At 39.5% G+C, this 18,957-nt stretch overlaps 1 protein-coding gene and 2 pseudogenes across 4 annotated transcripts in view; 1 reads left to right on the forward strand and 2 right to left on the reverse strand.

Moving 5' to 3' along the window:
- Positions 1 to 11,552, forward strand: part of Paaf1 (proteasomal ATPase associated factor 1) — a 29,306-nt gene extending 17,754 nt beyond the window's left edge. For all 4 annotated transcript variants that reach the window (XM_005323182.4, XM_078046661.1, XM_013357715.4 and 1 more), the window contains 5 exons: positions 2,577 to 2,668; positions 4,115 to 4,230; positions 6,039 to 6,121; positions 9,383 to 9,465; positions 11,118 to 11,552. In XM_005323182.4, the coding sequence (XP_005323239.3) occupies positions 2,577 to 2,668; positions 4,115 to 4,230; positions 6,039 to 6,121; positions 9,383 to 9,465; positions 11,118 to 11,195 (452 nt within the window). In that variant the 3' untranslated portion in view covers positions 11,196 to 11,552. The remainder of the gene's footprint in view (positions 1 to 2,576; positions 2,669 to 4,114; positions 4,231 to 6,038; positions 6,122 to 9,382; positions 9,466 to 11,117) is intronic.
- On the reverse strand, positions 7,700 to 8,174 carry LOC101974370 (fatty acid-binding protein, heart pseudogene; annotated as a pseudogene).
- Positions 11,553 to 13,641: 2,089 nt separating the features above from the next.
- LOC144376681 (fatty acid-binding protein, heart pseudogene) lies at positions 13,642 to 13,956 on the reverse strand (annotated as a pseudogene).
- Positions 13,957 to 18,957: the final 5,001 nt, after the last annotated feature.

Genomic DNA, 18,957 nt, shown 5'->3' on the forward strand with positions numbered 1-18,957 from the left:
CTTCTACTTAATAATATACACTTAAAATTCCTCTATGTCTTTTCATGGCTTGATAGCTTATGTATCTCTTTCTCTTTTTTTTTTGGTACTCGGGATCAAACTCAGGGATACTTTATTATGAGCTACATCCCCAGACATTCTCTTATTTTTTATTTTGAGTCAGGGTCTCTCTTAAGCTGCCAAGACTGAGCTCAGACTTGTAATCCTCCTGCCTCCTCCTGAGTAGCTAGGATTAAAGGCATGTGCCACTGTGCCTGGCTCCATTCATTTCTCTATAGTATTCAATAATATTCTGTTGTCTGGATATAATACAGTTTATCCACTCACCTACCAAAGGACATCTTGGTTGCTTCCAAGTGTTGGCAATTATGATTAAAGTTGATAAAAGCATCCATATATAGGTTTTCAATTCATTTGGATTAATTTTGCCCCTTGCTTTTAGACACACTGTAGGTGCTCCCCCACTTCTCTAAAACATTCCATATGGATGCACTATGGTAAAACTATTACTGACCATTAGGTGTTCCCTGACCCCTCTTTGGAGATTAATGGATTAATAGGGAGGATTTATTTTCAATGCACATTACATGTACAATTAATGGTTAATGAAATAATTTCCTACAGTATTTTTAATTTGTTAAATATTAATATAATACACATACTTGAAACCTAGGAATTTTGGGGGGGGGTGGGGTACCAGAGATTGAACTCAGGGGCATTTGACCCCTGAACTACATCCCCAACCCTATTTTATATTTTATTTAGAGACTGGGTCTCACTGAGTTGCTTAGCACCTAGCTTTTGCTGAGGCTGGCTTTGAACTCACTATCATCTTGCCTCAGCCTCCTGAGGTGCTGGGATTACAGGTGTGCTGGGATTACTGTGTGCCATCAAGCCTGGCCTCAAACCTAGGATTTCATAGACATGATTATTTAAAACAGGATTGTTTTCAAAGATTAGTTGATGATTAAAGTAATTTAAATGAATATATTCTTGTTTTCTTTCCTTCTTCATTACCTATTTACTCTTGAGTCCATTCTAGGATGGTTTATGCCCCAACTACTTGACTGAAATGACTCTTGTCAAGGTCATCAGTGACCTCCATATTGCCTAATCCAGTCTGACTTCTTTGTGCTTGTCTTTCTGAATTCAGCAGTATTAAATATAGTTAAACCTCTTTCTTCTAAGCACTTCTTTCTTTGCTTTATGATACCACTCTTAAGTTTTCTTTCCTATCTCATTGACTGCTTTTTCTTAATCTCCTTTTTAGTCTCCTCTCTTCTACTTTTAAACATCATCAGGCCTCACTCTTAAGTACTAGGTGCTCAGCTCTGAGTACAATATCACCCTAGGCAAGCTCATCAATTCCATAACTTTCAGACCCCTGCAGTCCTCCCCTGCCTCATGTCACACCAGCCTTTGTGAAACCTAATGTGTTCTCATCACCCACCTTCTCCTTGTTCTTCCAGCATAGTGAACTACCTCAGCTTCCTAGCCTTAGCTGCCTTCTTCCTTAGCCTGGAATATACTTCCCAAAGCTCTTCATATGACTGGTTTCTGGCTACCATACAGGTCCAATTAAAAGTGACCTCCATAGAACCTTTGTAAAGTTGAACTTTAAACTTAAAGTCACCTTCCCCTACCTCCCATCATCTAGTTATGTTTGGTAACATTTTCCTGTTTTGGTTCCTTTGTAGAATTTACCATTCTGAAAGTATCTTATTTTTTTTTATTTTTTTTAGTTGTTGATGGGCCTTTATTTTATTTCTTTATTTATATGTGGTGCTGAGAATCAAACCCAGTGCCTCACACTTGCAAGGCACGTGCTCTACCACTGAGCCACAATCCTAGCCCCAAATATCTAATTTTTTTTTCTCGTATGGGTTCATTTTATTGGAATCCTCAAATGGAAGGACCTTGTTTTTCTGTTCATCACCACTGCCTAGTAGACCCTCAGTGAATATTTGTTGAGTGAATGGATATATTTCATTTCCTTCAGACTAAGATCTTAGAAGGCAGAAGACTATTTTGTTCTATATTATATCCCTACTCTTGGTATGGTGTTTTAGTACATTACAAACAACTTAAGCTTTTTAAAGTTGGGTTTGTCCAGGTATCTTTTATATACAGTAAAAACCACTCTTTAATACACAGCTTTTTAATTTAAATCTTATAATTTTTTTCTTTTTTGGTACTAGGGATTGAACCCAAGGGTGCTTTAACACTGAACCACATCCCCAGCCCTTTTTATTTTTTATTTTGAGACAAGGTCTTGCTAAGTTGCTTACTTAGGGCCTTGCTGAAGCTGGCTTTGAATTTGCGATCCTCCTGCCTCAGCTTCCTGAGCCGCTAGGATTATATGCATGCACTACCATGCCTGGCTAGTTTTATAAATTTTGACAGGGGATGTACCATGTATAAAAAATACAACAGTGAGAAATAGAACATGACTTTTTAAAGAATTAATGAATCCCTGACAAAGTACATTCTGCTGGTAACTGGCCATCGTGTCTATTGTGTGGGCACTGCCAGCTCATCTGCCTGGTTATCATTAACATGGCTCCTCTTTCATGCAGGTGAACGAGAGGTTGGAACAGAGGCAAAAATGCTACTATTGGCCCGGGAAGATAAGAAGCTGCAGTGCTTGGGACTACAGAGCAGGCAGCCGGCAAGTTGTTCCCATGTTTTCCTATAAGACCTCTGAACTCTGAGTTCACTCTGACTCTTGACAAGCTGTTTTAGAGATATTTTCTATTCATTCCTTATGGTCACATTTTGAGGAGGCTGCATGTGTGAGTGATTAAGAGCATGGGACTTGGAATAGGGCCAACATTTAAATCCTAGATATTCCATTTAATGGCGTATGACACTAGACAGTTTCTGTAACTTCTGAGCCTGTTTCCTTATCACTAAACTGGGCATAATAGGATTTACCTCAGGGTTATGTGATCAGGATGAAATGCTTAATGCTTTATGACCTTGTTATAGTTACTTTTCCTCTCTGAGCCTTACCATGTTGTATGTAAAATGATGAGGTTGGATAGATCCTATTTATGGGTCCTTCTGTTTTTAAGATAACATAAAGAAATTCTTATTAAAGGGCCCATACATTCAGGATTCTTGATCAACTAATGACCAGAAAATATTTGAAAGAATTAGGTGATTTTTCTTCTTTCATCCTGTGAGGTTTTGTTGGGCAAATTGTACTCTTTGCTAAACTCAGTCTTCCCTAAGATTAGATAGATTTTTAAAATTTCCTTTTAGTTCCTGTCATCATCATTCAGAACAACTTGACTGATTTGATTTGGGCAAAATCTTTGTATTTTCATTCCTATTGTTACTCCATTCTGCTAGTGATGTTTTCATTTTCAAAGTTTGTCTCAAGAGCATCACCATTTTTGTTACCTTTTATTTCTAGAGGAACATCAGTGTTTTTTTGTTTATTTTGGGGATAAGTAAAAAATATAATTTTTTTAGATGCATGAGAAGAATTGTGATTCATTAAGTTGTCACTTTATTTAAGTTTGTTTCTTTCTTCTTCTTCTTCTTCTTTTTTTTTTTTTTTTTGGTGCTGGGGATTGAACCCCAGGAGTTTGCACATGCTAGGCAAGCACTCTTAAGAAAGGGTCTCAATAAGTTACTCAGGGTGGCCTTGAACCTGGGACTGTCCTGCCTCAGCCTCCTGAAAAGCTAATTAAGCTTGTTTTTTTTTCTACAAAGTACCCCTTCAAAAGGTTGCTGGAAGTGATATGAAGCAAAATTTAAATGTGGGAATTATAAATGTTTCTCAAATAGAGAGTTGTAATGGAAAGGGGTGGAAATTTTTGTAGTGAAAGTAAGTCAGAGTGTTGGTTAATAGTTTGAGAACTGTTATTTCAAAGTATGGTGTTATATATCCTACTCAAGTCCTCAGCCAACCTCAGGTTCTGAAACCCTGGGACAGCTTCCTTCTTCAGCTGCTGGTGAATGCTTTGTTTCCCATTCAAGTCTACTTAAAGAGGGAAGAAAGAAGATATCTCTAAAAAATAAGAAATTTCCCCCCTTTTTGGTGTCTGTTTATTCCTAGAAACAAATTAATCTTCAAACAACATTTGTGTCTCCTGTGTATTTCCAGGTGTTCCTCTTTATTGGCTCAGATGCCTTCAACTGCTGTACTTTTCTCTCTGGCTTCTTGCTATTGGCTGGGACACAAGATGGAAACATTTATCAGCTAGACGTGAGAAGTCCAACGTGAGTCATCCTTCCCTTTATGATGTAGATCTTCTACAGAGTGGAATTTTTTATTGGCTTTAACATTGGTTTATCCTAACATATAATGACTGTTGAATTAAGAGTATAGTTTTCCAGCTGGGCTTGGTGGTGCATGCCTGTAATTCCAGCAGCTCTGGAGGCTGAGGCAGGAGGATCATGAGTTCAGAGCCAGCCTCAGCAAAAGGGAGTTACTAAGCAACTCAGTGAGACTCTGTCTCTAAATAAAATATAAACTAGGGCTGGGGATGTAGCTCAGTGGTTAAATGCCCCTGAGTTCAATCCCCAGTACCAAAGAAAAAAAAAAGTTTATTTTTCCAACATTAAAGTTCTTCTGGTGTGAATTATCTGATTGTTTTTATTATTCCTGGAATCAAAGTAAAAGATTAATTTGATTCCTCCTGTCATGATTATGCAACTGTAATATTTGCTTTGAAAATTAAGCTTAAATAAGAACTAACATTTCATTTAAAATGATTTTCTATTGAGGAACTTTGGTAGGTCAAAGGGGAAGGAGGAAGGGAAAGGGAGGAGGCATGGGGGTAAAAAGGATGGTGGAATGAGATGGACATCATTACCCTACATGTATGAAGACATGAATGGTGTGACTGTACTTTGTGTACAACCAGAGAAACGAAAAACTGTGCTCCATATGTGTACTATGAATTGAAATGCATTCTGCTGTTATGTATAAAAAATTAGAAGAAATAAACTAATTAATTAAAAAAATGATTTTTCTGGAACTTTTTTTTTTGGTACCAGGGATTGAACTCAGGGGCACTGAGCCACATCCCTATTCCTTTTTTATATTTTATTTAAAGACAAGGTCTCACTGAATTGCTTAGGGCCTTGCTAAGTTGCTGAGGCTGGCTTTGAATTTGTGATCCTCCTGCCTCAGCCTCCAGAGCCACTGCAATTATAGGCGTGTGCTACTGCCTTAGAACCTTTAACTTTAAGGAACTCAATAATTTTCTCTAAGCAGTTAGACCTGGACTGGCCTAAGATTGAATGCTAATTTTAAATTCAAGTAAAGCTGGTTCTGTGTTTTGTTTAGTTTTATCATGACCTAAGACCAGCCTTATCCTGGGCTTAAAGATATCTAAAGAGAATCATGTAAGCTCTCTGTTGCAGAACCTAACAATCTATTATTCTGGCCCTTCTTTCTTTTGTTTCCTTCTTTTGTTCAACTAATATTTATTGATGGCTTCTGTAGCCACCATTTTTATCTTTCATTTCAGTGTCCTGACAATTTTAATATTTTACAAATAGTTCTAATTCTATCTTTAAATAAAAAGATTAACACATTGTTAACATTGTTATTTTCAATCCATATCAGTTCTCTCTTAAAAACTTGACATGTTGCCCAGCATGATGGCTCACACCTATAATCTCAGCAATTTGGAAGTTAGAGGCAGAAGGATTGCAAGTTGGAGGCCAGCCTCAGCAACTTAGCAAGGACCTATCTCAAAAAAGAAAAGAAAACAAAAAGCTGGGGATGTAGCTCAGTGGTAGAGCATCCGTGAGTTCAATCACTAGTACCAATAAAAATAAAACCTGAGATGTTGTTGGTGACTTATTTCATGTTTAGAGACACATTTAGATTTACTTCCAGGTGAATTTGAGTTACTTCAATCTTCCAGTTAAGGATCTTGCCAGGAAAGAGATCATATAAAGAGATCATTTGTCCTGTTTCCTTTTATGTGGTTAGTACTATATGTTGAATATAGTCAAGCAATGCTTTCAAAGAAAAAGAGCGAAAGTAAAATTTCCCCTTTTACTTTAAATTCTAGGGTTCCGATACAAGTCATCCACAGATCAGGAGCACCAGTTCTATCCCTACTGAGTTTCAGAGATGGATTCATTGCTAGCCAAGGTAGGTCCAGTAGCCAATGAAGAGAGCTTGTTTCATCTTGTTCAATTAATTAAACATAGTTGTAAGTGGCTCATCTATGTCCGAGTTGGGGCATGGTCCTCCATGATTCTTTGGCATATTGTGCTTATGACATAGTTTTTATCACTCTGCTTTGTAATTGTCTGTGTTTCCCCCTAGTCCAGGCTTCTTGCAATAGTAACAGTGCCTTATTCATCATTTTATTATCCCCATCAGTTAGTTTAATGCTCACTAAATAGTGGGAACTCGGTAAACATTGGTAAAGCAAATGTGTCATCCTAAGTTGCAAAACACTGAGGATTCAGTTATCAATCAATTATGTTCTCTTCCCTAAAGGAACTCACAGTTAATGTGGCAGACACGTGAATCTGTGATTGTGAACTCAATAGTAGTTGTCATTTTTCCTTGCTGAATGGTGTAATAATGGTGAGAAGATGATGAGATCATGGTTAGTTTCCCACTATAGCTTAAAGTGAGATTTTTGAGACAAAAGGAATGTGGACTTCAAACCAGGGTCATATTATGGCACATGAGCAGCTTATCTTGTCTCAGAGGCATCTCTGAAGCAAGAGCTTAATATCCCTGGCAACCTGCAGATTGGCCACCCAGGAGGGCCTTGATAATTCTTTCCTCCCTGCCTTACCCTTAGGCCATTTTTTCATTGAATATGAACATATATGTTGCAGGCAGTGGGTGGGTTAGAGGAGGGGTAGCAGGTGGAAAAGAGCTAACTCCTGGATTTTCTACTTTTTGTAGCTGTTTTCTGCTGGGAAGAAAGCAAAGCATGACTTCTGTCACTAACAGCTGAAGGCAAAGAGAGTAAAAGTATAACTATCTGTTTTCAGAGGATAAAACTAAAACCAATGGGAAAAAGTTATCAGACGTCACATCTCAGTTATAATAAGGAAACACTTTATGTTCCTTGAGAAGGAAGCTGCCATTGAGCACCCTAGCAGCACAGCTGGTGGCTACTCTGCAGGGGAATTCTGTACTTGTTTAGAAGTTGGGCATATTACAGTCTTTGAGCTCTTTAGAATTCTTTAGTGATTAGTGAGGAGACCTCTCTCTCTCTCTCTCTCTTTTTTTTTTTCCTGGTACTGGGAATTGAACCTGAGGGTACTCTACCACTGAGCTATATTCCTAGCCCCTTTTCTAATTTTGTTTTGAGACAGGGTCTTATTAAGTTGCTGAGGCTGATTTTGAACTTGCAGTCTTCCTTCTTCAGCCGCCTGAATAGGTGTGATTATAGGCATGAGCCACCACACCCAGTTCCTGTACGAAGATATTCCTTTTTTTTTTTTTTTTTCCACCAGAGGCAACTACACGGCCTCTGCTCTGCTTTATTGACTTCAGAGAATATTTGGATACAGTTTTTTTAAAAAAAGAAAAGAAACACACACACACACACACATACACAATGGAAACTGGGGATCCAGGCTGGTGTCACCTGACCCCAGAAGAATTCCCCAAAGTAGGTTTATACAAAATGCCAGAGGAAAAAAAAATGAGGTAATTTGGTGCTGAGTCCAGAGGTGGCCAGTTGGCAGAGGAATAGTCAGTGACACTGCTGGTGGGTCATGCCTCTTTCTCATAAGTGCAAGTGCACACTACACTGCCATGGGTGAGTGTCAAGATGAGTTTCCCATTATTTAGCTCCCGCACAAGTGTAGTCTCTTGCCCATCCCACTTCTGCACATGGACAAGTTTTCCTCCATCCAACATCACAGTGGACTTGACCTTCCTGTCATCTGCTGTAGTCTCATCAAACTCTACCCCCAGTTAAAAACCGATCTCCATGTTCTTGAAGGTGCTCTGTGTTTTTAAGATGATGGTGTCCCCATTCTTTTCAATGATTGTAGTGGGCTTGGTCATGCTGGCCACTTGCCTGGTAGCAAAGCCCACATCAAGTGACTTCATGTAGTCATCGAAATTCTTGCTGTCCACTAGTTTCCAGGTGCCCATGAAGGCGTCCACCATGGTGAGGCTGGGCTAGGCTGAGAAGCAAGCTGTGAGAGATGGAAGGCTTGTAGAGTCCGGGACCAAAGATATTCCTTTATGCAGCATATGCAGCATGCTTTTAACCATGTAAAATAAATTTTTTATTAAGATTAGAAGAATGGTCAAAATTTTAATATTAATTATCTTTGGTAGATTATGGGTGATTTATTTCCCATGTTTTATTTATTTTTAATATTCTCTTCAATGAGTATGTACCACTTTTATATTAAATAAAGCAGCAAAGATCATCTTTTTAAGTAGTTTACAGATTATCTCAAGTTTCAAGAAAATTAAGTTTAAAATTAGATATAGTAGGGGAAAAAAAAAGATATACTTAATTTTTCCCTCTGTGGGACTGGGGATTAGACTCAGGGCTTTATACCTGATAGGTAAACACTTTATACTGATCTCCATCCCAATTAAGATTAGATATACTTTTATTTTCCTCCTGTCCTAGGTTATGTAGCCAAATTCCCAATTTTTTTTTTTTTTTGGTACCAGTGATTGAACCCAGGGGTGCTTAACCACTGAGCCATATCCCCAGCTCTTTTTAATATTTTATTTAGAGACAGGGTCTCATTAAGTTGCTTAGGGCCTCGCTAAGTTGCTGAGGCTGACTTTGAACTTTTGATCCTCTTGCCTCAGTCTCTCAGGCTGCTGGGTTTATAGGCGTGCACCACTGTGCCCAGCCCAAATTTATAATTTCGGGAATAATTTGGGGATATAAAAATTTTTCTTAAAGGAAACTTTTGTATAGACAGTTCTTATTAAAAATCATTGTTGGACTGGGGATGTGGCTCAAGCGGTAGCTCACTCGCCTGGCATGCGTGCAGCCCGGGTTCGATCCTCAACACCATATACAAACAAAGATGTTGTGTCCACCGAAAACTAAAAAAAAATAAATATTAAGAATTCAAAAAAAATCATTGTTAATGATAAGTTTGTAAATAAATGTATAAGCCTACAGTTGCTTGCTCTGTGCATTTGGCAGATTCTAAAAGTCAAATATGGTCCTTCTTCCACTGACTCTACAATTGACCTTCAAATCCTCCCCAGCCAAGCATTCTAGGCAGCCACTGTAGATCATTGTAGTTAGCCCACATAGTAAAACTTACTTGCTTTTTGCATCTTAGGACCATCTTTTTCAGGCTACTAATCTATATAAAAAAGTCAAAATATGGAGTATTATTAGTTTATGGTATGCAGTATCTCTTTAGTTATCTAAATTACCTTTCTGCCTTTTAGGTGACGGAAGCTGTTTCATTATTCAGCAAGACCTAGACTATGTCATTGAGCTCACTGAAGCTGACTGTGACCCCGTGTACAAGGTATACAGGCATAAAAGGACACCAGGTCTGGGTGATTCTCTCCTGGGATCTAGGGCTTTGAAAGGACTAAATCAGGCTATCTGTGGACATTAGGGTGCTAAAATACTGCTTATTATGGAAGTTATTATAAAATACAACTTATTATATAAGCAGTATGGTGGGACAGAAAGAATTCCAGGTATTGAGTCAGAAAGAATTCCAGGTATTGAGTGATGAAGTCCGGCTGACTTCATCACTTACTGACTGTAGAAATTTGAAAAATTACTTTCTATCTGTAAATGAGGATAGTAATGAGATAATGCATGTGAAAGTTTTTTTTTTTTTTTTGAGTACCAAACCCAGGGGTGCTCTACTAATGAACTACATCCCCAGCCCTTTTTAAATTTTATTTTGAGACAGGATCTCACTCAGTTGCTGAGGCTGGACTTGAAATTGCTATCCTCCTGCCTCAGTTTCCCAAGTAGCTGGGATTACAGGTGTGTACATCACACCTAACTATAAATATATTCTTTAAGTTTTAGCAATAATTTTATTTAAAGGTAAAGACTGATTATCTCATTTGATTAGAGTAGAAAGAGAAAAATGAAAGATGAAGTCATATTTATTGACCAGACATTATATTGGATGATTTTATAAATATTATCTCATCTAATCTTTATTACTTTTCCTTGAGATATGGGTATTATTATTCCGATTTTTTCTTGTTTTCAAAAAGTTGTACAATTAATACATACCTATAAAAAGTTATAACAGACTGAAAAGTTGGCTCTAAAACTTATATAGTTCCAGTCTTTGTAGCAATAACTAACACTTATAGTTTTGCATATATCTTTTAAGACTATTATATATTTGTATCCATGTATTTATTCCCTTATATAAATATAGTTTTAATCTTTAGTTTGCATATATAACTGGGATTATTCCATAGATGTTTCCCTATGACTTATTTATTTTTTACTTAACATCTTGGAGCTTTTCCCAGGTAAATGCATATAGGTCCATTTTACTTTTTAAAATTCCTAAAAGTGATCTATATTGTGAACTGGCATAACATTTCCATTTTACTTTTTAAAATTCCTAAAAGTGATCTATATTGTGAACTGGCATAACATTTCCATTTTACAAAAGAGGAAACTGGGGCCAAGGATTTCTCAAAATGATTGAGAAAATTTCCCTAAGTCATGCAGTTATATGGTAGCATGCCCTAGATTAAGTTAATTTCAGAATGCATGCTATTTCCCTGATGTTAGTATTTCTTCCCTTTCTTTGAGAAGTTAATGAACTCCTCCTCAGAAAAAAGGCACATATTTGGAACTTTTTCACATACAATTTTATGAGGTTCAAGGATGCCCAAGCCAATCTGTGGACCATCTGTTCCCCAGATGCAGACCCTCTGCATGAAATCATACACAACACTAAGAGGTTTGCATTTCACTTAGACCGATTAGTGTCTCTGTTCTGTAGTCTTAGTGTTCCCTGACCTTGGACAAAGATTTTGTAAATTTGTATTATGGATGTAATCTTCTCTTGCCTTCAGAGTTACTAAAGTTTCTCAGACTCCTTTGGATTAATATGGGCTAATAGCAAACTTCCACCATTTTGAAATGAAAAAATTCTAGGCTTCCTTTGAGCTGTGAATTCTTGTGTTCCAGGTAGCCACGTGGGAGAAACAGATCTACACGTGCTGTCGAGATGGTCTTGTGCGACGCTATCAGCTTTCTGACCTCTGACCCCTTTCCCAGTTAGTGAAAAGGGTTGACCCCGATCAACAAAGAACAGAAACATTACCCATATTTCCCAAGGTCTTTGGCTCCTTAATATCTTGGGCACCACTTGGAAGTCACAGCAAGTTAACTGTACTGGCCCATGTGGAACAATCATCCCAAGACCTACTTGAACTGAGTGAGAAGCTCACTTGTGCTCACTGCCTTTGCCCCAGCTTTTCTTTGCGTAAATTTAGCCCACAACACAGGGCAAAGATCTGGATGCTTATATTTTATTCTCTCACCAGTTGTGTTAATTGTTTACAAGGCACAGAGAACTTAAGCCTGTTTGCTGGAAGAAATAAAGAAAATATGTTTGAAAGAGTCTTGAGTTTGGAAAACTTTGTTAAATTCTCTTACACGATCTAAAAGGGAAGATGATAGAACTCCTTCCTCGGCAGTCCCTGTTGACCTGGCCCTAGAGAAGGATATTTGGCATTAGCAGTAAATATCCTGAGAGAAATTCTTAGGCAGGGTATCAGCTCTCCCTGTTTTCCCAGAACTGAGGGGTTTGGGCAGCATGGGAATTTTGGTGCTCAAACTGGCACAGTCCCAGGCAAACTAGCATGGTTGCTCAGCTCTGTATAGGTGAGGGAGTTGAATCTTGATCATGGTGAAGGCAGTCGTTGTCAATCTGTGGTCCCTGAAATAGTGGCATCAATATCACCTAGGATCTTACTAGAAAGAGAAAGGTTTGGGTCCCACCCCAGACCTGAGTCAGAAATTCTGTGAGTTTAGCCAGCAGTCTATATTGTAACAGACCTCCTAGGTGATTCTGCTGCAAGGTGAAGTCTGAACCATCGACCTAGAGGAAGACATCCTGAGGGCACTTTAGTTATAGCAGGAACCAGAGCTCATAGGATGGGAGATGTGACCAGAAAGGCTGGCAGGACCAAATAGTGAAGAAGCTTGATTGAATGTCAGGTCAGGAGCTTGGACTTGGTCAGCAATGGCAAACTATTGAAGAGTTTTTAGAGAATGGCATGGTCTCCTCTTTTCCTAAACATAAAACACTTATTTTCCCCAAACATAAAAATCGAATTGTAATGTGTGTCCCATGGTTTATTTTCATTTAGTATTTCCAAGATCTTTCCATCTCAGCACATTTAGACCTTCCTCATTGTTTTTAGCAATGTTGAGCATAAAGATACCCTACTATTTACAGTTTAGAGATGATTTTAGAAAGGATTCTTGGAGGATATAACACTTGAGCTGGGCTATGCAGGCTAAGATTTTGGTTTATTTAAGGGAAGAAAGTTATTTCTAGCTAGGGTAATAACATGGTTAGCAGAGTTCTTAAATATATATTTTCATCTGGGTGTGGTGGTGTGCCCCGGTGATCCCAGCAACTTGAGAGGCAGAGATAGGAGGATCACAAGTTCAAAGTCAGCCTCAGTGACTGAGCAAGGCCCTAAGCAATTTAGTGAGACCCTGTATCAAAATAAAAAAAGGGCTGGAGATGTAACTCAGTGGTAATGCACCCCTGGGTTAAATCCTGGTACCACCCCCCCCTCCCGCAAGAAAAATACATTCTTAAAACTACACTGTGACTTTCAGAGATTGAACACTGTGAGACTCAGAGAGATGAAGTAATTTGCCAAGTATCTGATTTGCCAAGTGTCTGAGAGCAGGAACTTTATCTTTTTTTTTTCTTCTGTTATCAGGAATTAAATCTAGGAGTGGATTTAATTGAGCAACATCCTCCACCCTTTTAATTTTTTAATTTTAAGACAGGGTTTCACTAAGTTGCTCAAACTGGGCTCTGATTTGTGATCCTCCTGCCTCAGCCTCTCAAGTTGCTAGGACTACAGGTGTGCACTACCTTGCCAGGCTAACTTTTTCACTTATATTTTAACTTTAAATTGAATTTTTCAACAACACTTTTGATTATACCTAAACCAAAGTGTCAAAATACTGCATTTTGTTGAATATCTAACAAGTACCAGCTCTGTTCTAAATATTATATTATATATCTCATAATAATTTTTTTTTTTTGGTAGTACTGGGGATTGTACCCAAGAGGGTTCTGCATCTGAGTTACATCCTACTCTTTCTTAAATTTTATTTTGAGACAGGGTCTCACTAAGTTTCCCAGGCTGGTTTCAAACTTAAAATCCTTCTATTTTAACTTATGAGTAGCTGGGATGGTAGGTGTGCACCTGAGACTCGCTGTCCTTACTCATAAAAATCCAACTGGATTCCTGTTTTATTCAGATATGGAAACTGAGACTCAAGAAATTAAATACCACAGCTTTGATTTTTACCTTGGTCAGTCTCCAAAATCTGTTTTTATATCCTTTCCATAATCACCTCTAAACTGTTTATGTAGTCACGAGCATCATGTAGTCATGTGCAGGTGCCAAGAGAGATGACTGAAGAAATTTTTCTTTTTCTGTGTGAGTTTTCTATCACTTTAGCTCTCACAAAAGTGTAGTCCCTTCTTGTCCCACTTCTGCACATGGACAAGTTTTCCTCCATCCAGCGTCAAAGTGGACTTGACCTTCCTGTCATCGGCTTTAGTCTCATCAAACTCCACCCCTAGCTGAAAGCTGATCTCCGAATTCTTAAAAGTGCTCTGTGTTTTTATGATGTTGGTGTCTCCATTCTTTTTGATGATTGTGGTAGGCTTGGTCATGCTGGCCACTTGCCTGGTAGCAAGTGACTTTGTGTAGTCATCAAAATTCTTTCTGTGCACTAGTTTCCAGGTGCTCACAAAAGCATCTACCATGGTGAGGCTGGGCTAGGCTGAGAAGGAAGTTTCAAGAGATGGAAGGCGTGCAGAGGCTCTGGAACCAGTCAGCAAGCTCATTTTAAGGAGTGATTTTTGCTAGAACCAGGTAGATCAGAGGGGACAGATTCCAGAGTTTTGTGAATCCTAGAAGGCCAAGGGGGAACTTTCAGAAGTTCAAGAAAACAGGGTGACCTGAGCACCATGGCACATGCCTATAATCCTAGTGATTCAGGAGGCTGAGGCTGGAGAATCTCATGTTTGAGGCCAGCCTCAGCAACATGTGACACCCTCAGCAACTTAGGTGTATTTCAAAATAAAAAAGGACTGGGGATGCCGCTCAGTGGTAAAGTATCCCTGCGTTCAATCTCTAGTGAAAGAAACAGGATGAAGAGAGAGATGGGTGAGTTCTCACAGCAAGTGACCATCTCTGAGTTCCCACTCCAGGGTTTACTCCTCTGCATTGCTGTCACATTCATAAGCCGGTTTTCATAAGTCTAAAAAATTGATGTCCTGGTTGTGAGAGATGTAGTGACCCTTGACAGCTGCTCTGAAATCCAGACCCAAACAGAAGGATCAGAGGCCAGCTCCCAGGCGCTCCAGAGCCTTGGGCACTGTGAGTTGAAGGAGCTCCAGTTGTCAGCAAAGTATTTTTTTCCTTTAGGATTAAGGAGTAAGTTCTGGATCAAGAACAATGTAGCTCCTGACCATCTGTGGCAGCACAGGCCTGGTGAAATCCTGTGGTGGATCTTGTTTCTTAGCTTTCAGGTGCCCCCTTGTGACTTCTAGTGAGAAGTACCTCTTTTTCTCAGGCTTGAAAACCTCAGTGATCTCTGCTATGGAGTATACCATCTGAGCCAGACACAGTCCTCACAATACGTAAAGATTTCTTTTTTGGAACAAGTCTCTTTGTACATATATTTTATATTCTTTTATTTTACTTATTTTGAAATCATTTCAACCTTACAGAAAATTTGCAAGAATAGCACAAAGGATTTTAGTATACCCCTGCCCAGATCTCCCAGTTGTTAAACTTTTTATTTTATTATATTTGCTTTATCCTTCTTTCTATGAGTGCTGTATATATTGTTTCTGATTCATTGGAGAATACATAAGTGTCATGTCCTGTTATCCTTAAATACTTCAAGATGTATTTATTAAAACAAAGGACACCCATTCATCACCATAGTGTAGCTGTAGAAGAGGGAAATCAACACTGACCCTGTACTGTCAGGGTCTCAGTAAAGTTTTTCCTGGTGCTCCAGTGATGTCCTTTATGATCACCCTTTCCTCTGTGGTCCGGGATCTAATCCAGCATCACATGTCACATCTATTTGCTTCCTATCAGAAGCAATGTCTTGGTTTTTCCTTTTCTTTCAGGCCTCTCTTGTTTTTGGAGTATAGGCTGATGTGGGGAAGAAACCCTAATTTGGGTTTGTCTTATGTTTCCTCATGATTAAATTTAGGTTATACATTTTGACAAGAACACCACAGAGGTGATTCTGTGTCCTAAGCGCATCATATTGGGGGCTGTATGATGTCCACTTCTTCTGTAACTGATGATGCTTATTTTTTATTCTTTTTAATACATGACAGTAGAGTATATTTTGACATATTATACATCCAGTGGGTACAACTTACTCTAATTAGGGTCCCATTCTTGTGGTTGTACATGATGTGGAGTTTCACTGGTGGTTGATAATGTTTATTTATACAAACAGCACAGGAGGACACCAGCGCAAGTGGACAGTAGCCCAAGGGACACCATACATCTTTACTCTGGACCCTTCCTGGGGGCCTGGGTCCTTTTGGAAGTCTGAAGAGGAGCTGCAGCTTCATCCTGGGACTGAGTCTTGGTTTGAGCCTTTGCTTTGACCTTTGCCTGGCAGATCCTGAGACTTTAGCAATGTGGGCACAAACACACTTCCCAAGCTTGGGAAGGAGAGTTGATGGTGCTTGCAGCTGGCACCCTTGTCCCCATTGGGCTATCTAAGGGCCCCATAGCCTCGGCACATGCTCTCATAGCCTTGGTCTTGCTTGCCTGCCTCTGCTTTTCGGCCCTTCTTGTATTTCTTGGCTAAATGCCTGTTCCTCGGGTATTTGGGCTCTACCCTCTTCAGAAACTCATAACTTTGTGATTGGGTTTTTGACACCATTTCTGTACCATTTTCAGGACTGGTTGTATGTGGTTGGTTCTTGGACTTGGCCACCATAACCCACAGCCCCTGAAGTACCTGGGAGGGTATCCCATATGCTTTAGCAGCCACTCCCTATCCTCCAGCCCTGACAACCATTAACCAATTTTTTGTTTCTGTGTATTTGCCTATTCTGGATATTTTGTGAAAATGGAATCATGTAATGTGTGAACTCTCAAGTCTGGCTTCTTTCTCTTGGCAAAATTCATCCATATTTTAGTACATATCAGTACTTTGCTTTTTTTGCCAAATGATATTTCATTTGTTATGGTTAATTTTATAAGTAAACAGAGATGCTATTTTACACCTACTATAATGACAAGCATTTAAAAACTTGACATCAAGAGTTGGTGAGGAGGGGCTAGGGTTGTGGCTCAGCGATAAGCATTTGCCTAGTACTTGCGAGGCCCTGGGTTCGATCCTCAGCACCACATAAAAAAAAATCAAACAATAAAATAAAGGTATAAAAAATTAAGAATCCTTTAAAAAAAGAGTTGGTGAGGAGGTGGAACAGAAGAAATTCTCATACACTGCAATCGTCAGTGTAAATTAGAATAACCACATCAGAATTGGGCTCATGCCTATAATTAATCCCAGCTACTGGAAGATTATGGCCGGAGCATTGCAAGTGTGAGGCCAGCCTTAGCAATTTAGCCAGGTTCTGTCTCAAAATAAAAAATAAAAATGACTGGGGCTGCAGCTCAGTGGTAGAACACTTGCCTACACACCTGGGTTTGATCCCTGGGCTTTATCCTTACCAAGTATCCATTTGGAAAAAAAATGGTAGGGTTTATTCCCTACCAACAAGCAGAGGAACAAAAAGAAAAACCACATCAGAAAACTGGCATTGGGCTGGGGATGTGGCTCAAGCGGTAGCGCGCTCACCTGGCATGCGTGCGGCCCAGGTTCGTTCCTCAGCACCACATACAAACAAAGATGTTGTGTCTGCCGAAAACTGAAATAAATAAATAAATATTAAAAAATTCTCTAAAAAAAAAAAGAAAACTGGCATTACCTTACAAAGTTGATGCAATACCCAAATGTTCATCAACAGAGTAATATACCCTCTGTAAAAGTAGGTCATACACACAGAGATACTTTTTATTTGTATAAAACATACCACTTGTATAAAATTCAAAATATGAAAGGTAAATATGTTATTATAAATAAATACAATGAGCCAGGTGTGGTGGCACACACCTGTAATTCTAGTGGCTCAGAAGGCTGAGGTGGGCAGATTGCAAATTTGAGACAAGCCTCAGCAACTCAGTAAGGCCCTTACTAAGCAACTTAGTGAGACCCTGTCTCAAAATAAAAATTAAAAATGGTTAGGGATTTGGATCATTGGTTAAGCATCCCTGGGTTTAATCTCTGGTACCAAAAAAGAAAAAAAAAATATATACACACACACACACACACACACACACACACACAGAGTGATATGATAGAGCTGGTTTATATACGTTTGGAAAAAAAATGGCAAATGCTACAAATCAGACTCTTTGGACCTCCCTGCAGAGCCAGTTGTTAAAAAGGGTAAGAAACTAATAAACAGGAAGGAGAGGGAGACACAGGGTCGATATTCCTTCAACAAGGAATGTTCTAATACTGCTTTTTTTGTGCATATAAAATTATTTCATGAAAGTAAAAAACAGGAGTTAGCTAGTTGGAGGCCAGGTTCATGGTAGCTGGTGGGAGGGTTGTGAGCAGAGGTAACAGCATAGTGAATTTCAGGGAGAGCAGTTGAGGCGGTAAAAGTGCTGTGGTCCATTCTAACTAGCATGGTACATGTAGGGTAGGTGGAGGAGGGGAGAGTAGAAAGGGACACAGAGGGCAGGTGTGCCACAGGCGGCAGTTTCACCCTGGGCAAGGCAGAGTATGGTCTTGGCAGGAGAGACAAGGCAGGCAGATGGTGAGGGAGCCATAGTGGTCTTGCTGAAAGATGCAGCCGGAACACGGCCATGGCTGTGAGAAGTAAGGGCAGAGCAGGGGCCTGAAAGATGCCCAGGAGGCAGGACGGACTGGACTTGGTGATTGACAGGAAGGGGTGGTGTCAAACAGGGCTCGGCTGCCCTCAATGAAGCTTGACACATCCTTGAAGGGTGGTGACTTCCTTCCAATGAGGGCAAAGTGAAACCGGGGAAGACTAACTCTACAGCGAGAGAACCAACAGACACTGCGCCAGCCAGGTGAGGGAGGTTCACGCCATCTGTGATGTCTTGTTGATAGTACGGTACATACCTTGGATATGCCGGGCTAGAAATGGCACTTCACTCTGTCATGTCCCCGTAAGCCAAGTCTACGCATGAGAAAAGCATCAAAGAAATCCCAGTTGAAGATCATATATCTGACCAGCACTCTCTGACCTGTTGAGGTCATCAAAAACATGAAGAATCTAAGAAACTATCACATGAAGAGGAGTCATGACAACTGATGTGGTCTGGAAGTGGATATCCCCCAGAGGTTCGTGTATTATCAGGTTTGTTCCCAGTGTGGTGCCATTAGGGATGTGGAGTCTAGTGGGAGTTGACTGGATCATTGGGGGCACTGCTTTTGGAAGGGATTCTTGTGGAACCCTGGTTGATTGCTGTGTGAGTGAGTTGTTATAAAATGGTTAGTCCTTTCTACTCTCTGACTTCTTTTCTCATTGTGAGGTCTCTCTCTCACACATGTGCTCCCACAATGATGCCTACCATCTGTCAAGGTGGGACAATCATGGGTTCCTTGCCTGAACTGGCATCATGCTGTTTGGTTATTTCAACCTCCAAGATTGTGAATTAAATAAACCTCTTTTCTTTATAAATAA

This window comes from Ictidomys tridecemlineatus, chromosome 4, assembly GCF_052094955.1.
Source record: "Ictidomys tridecemlineatus isolate mIctTri1 chromosome 4, mIctTri1.hap1, whole genome shotgun sequence".
Lineage (NCBI taxonomy): Eukaryota > Metazoa > Chordata > Mammalia > Rodentia > Sciuridae > Ictidomys > Ictidomys tridecemlineatus.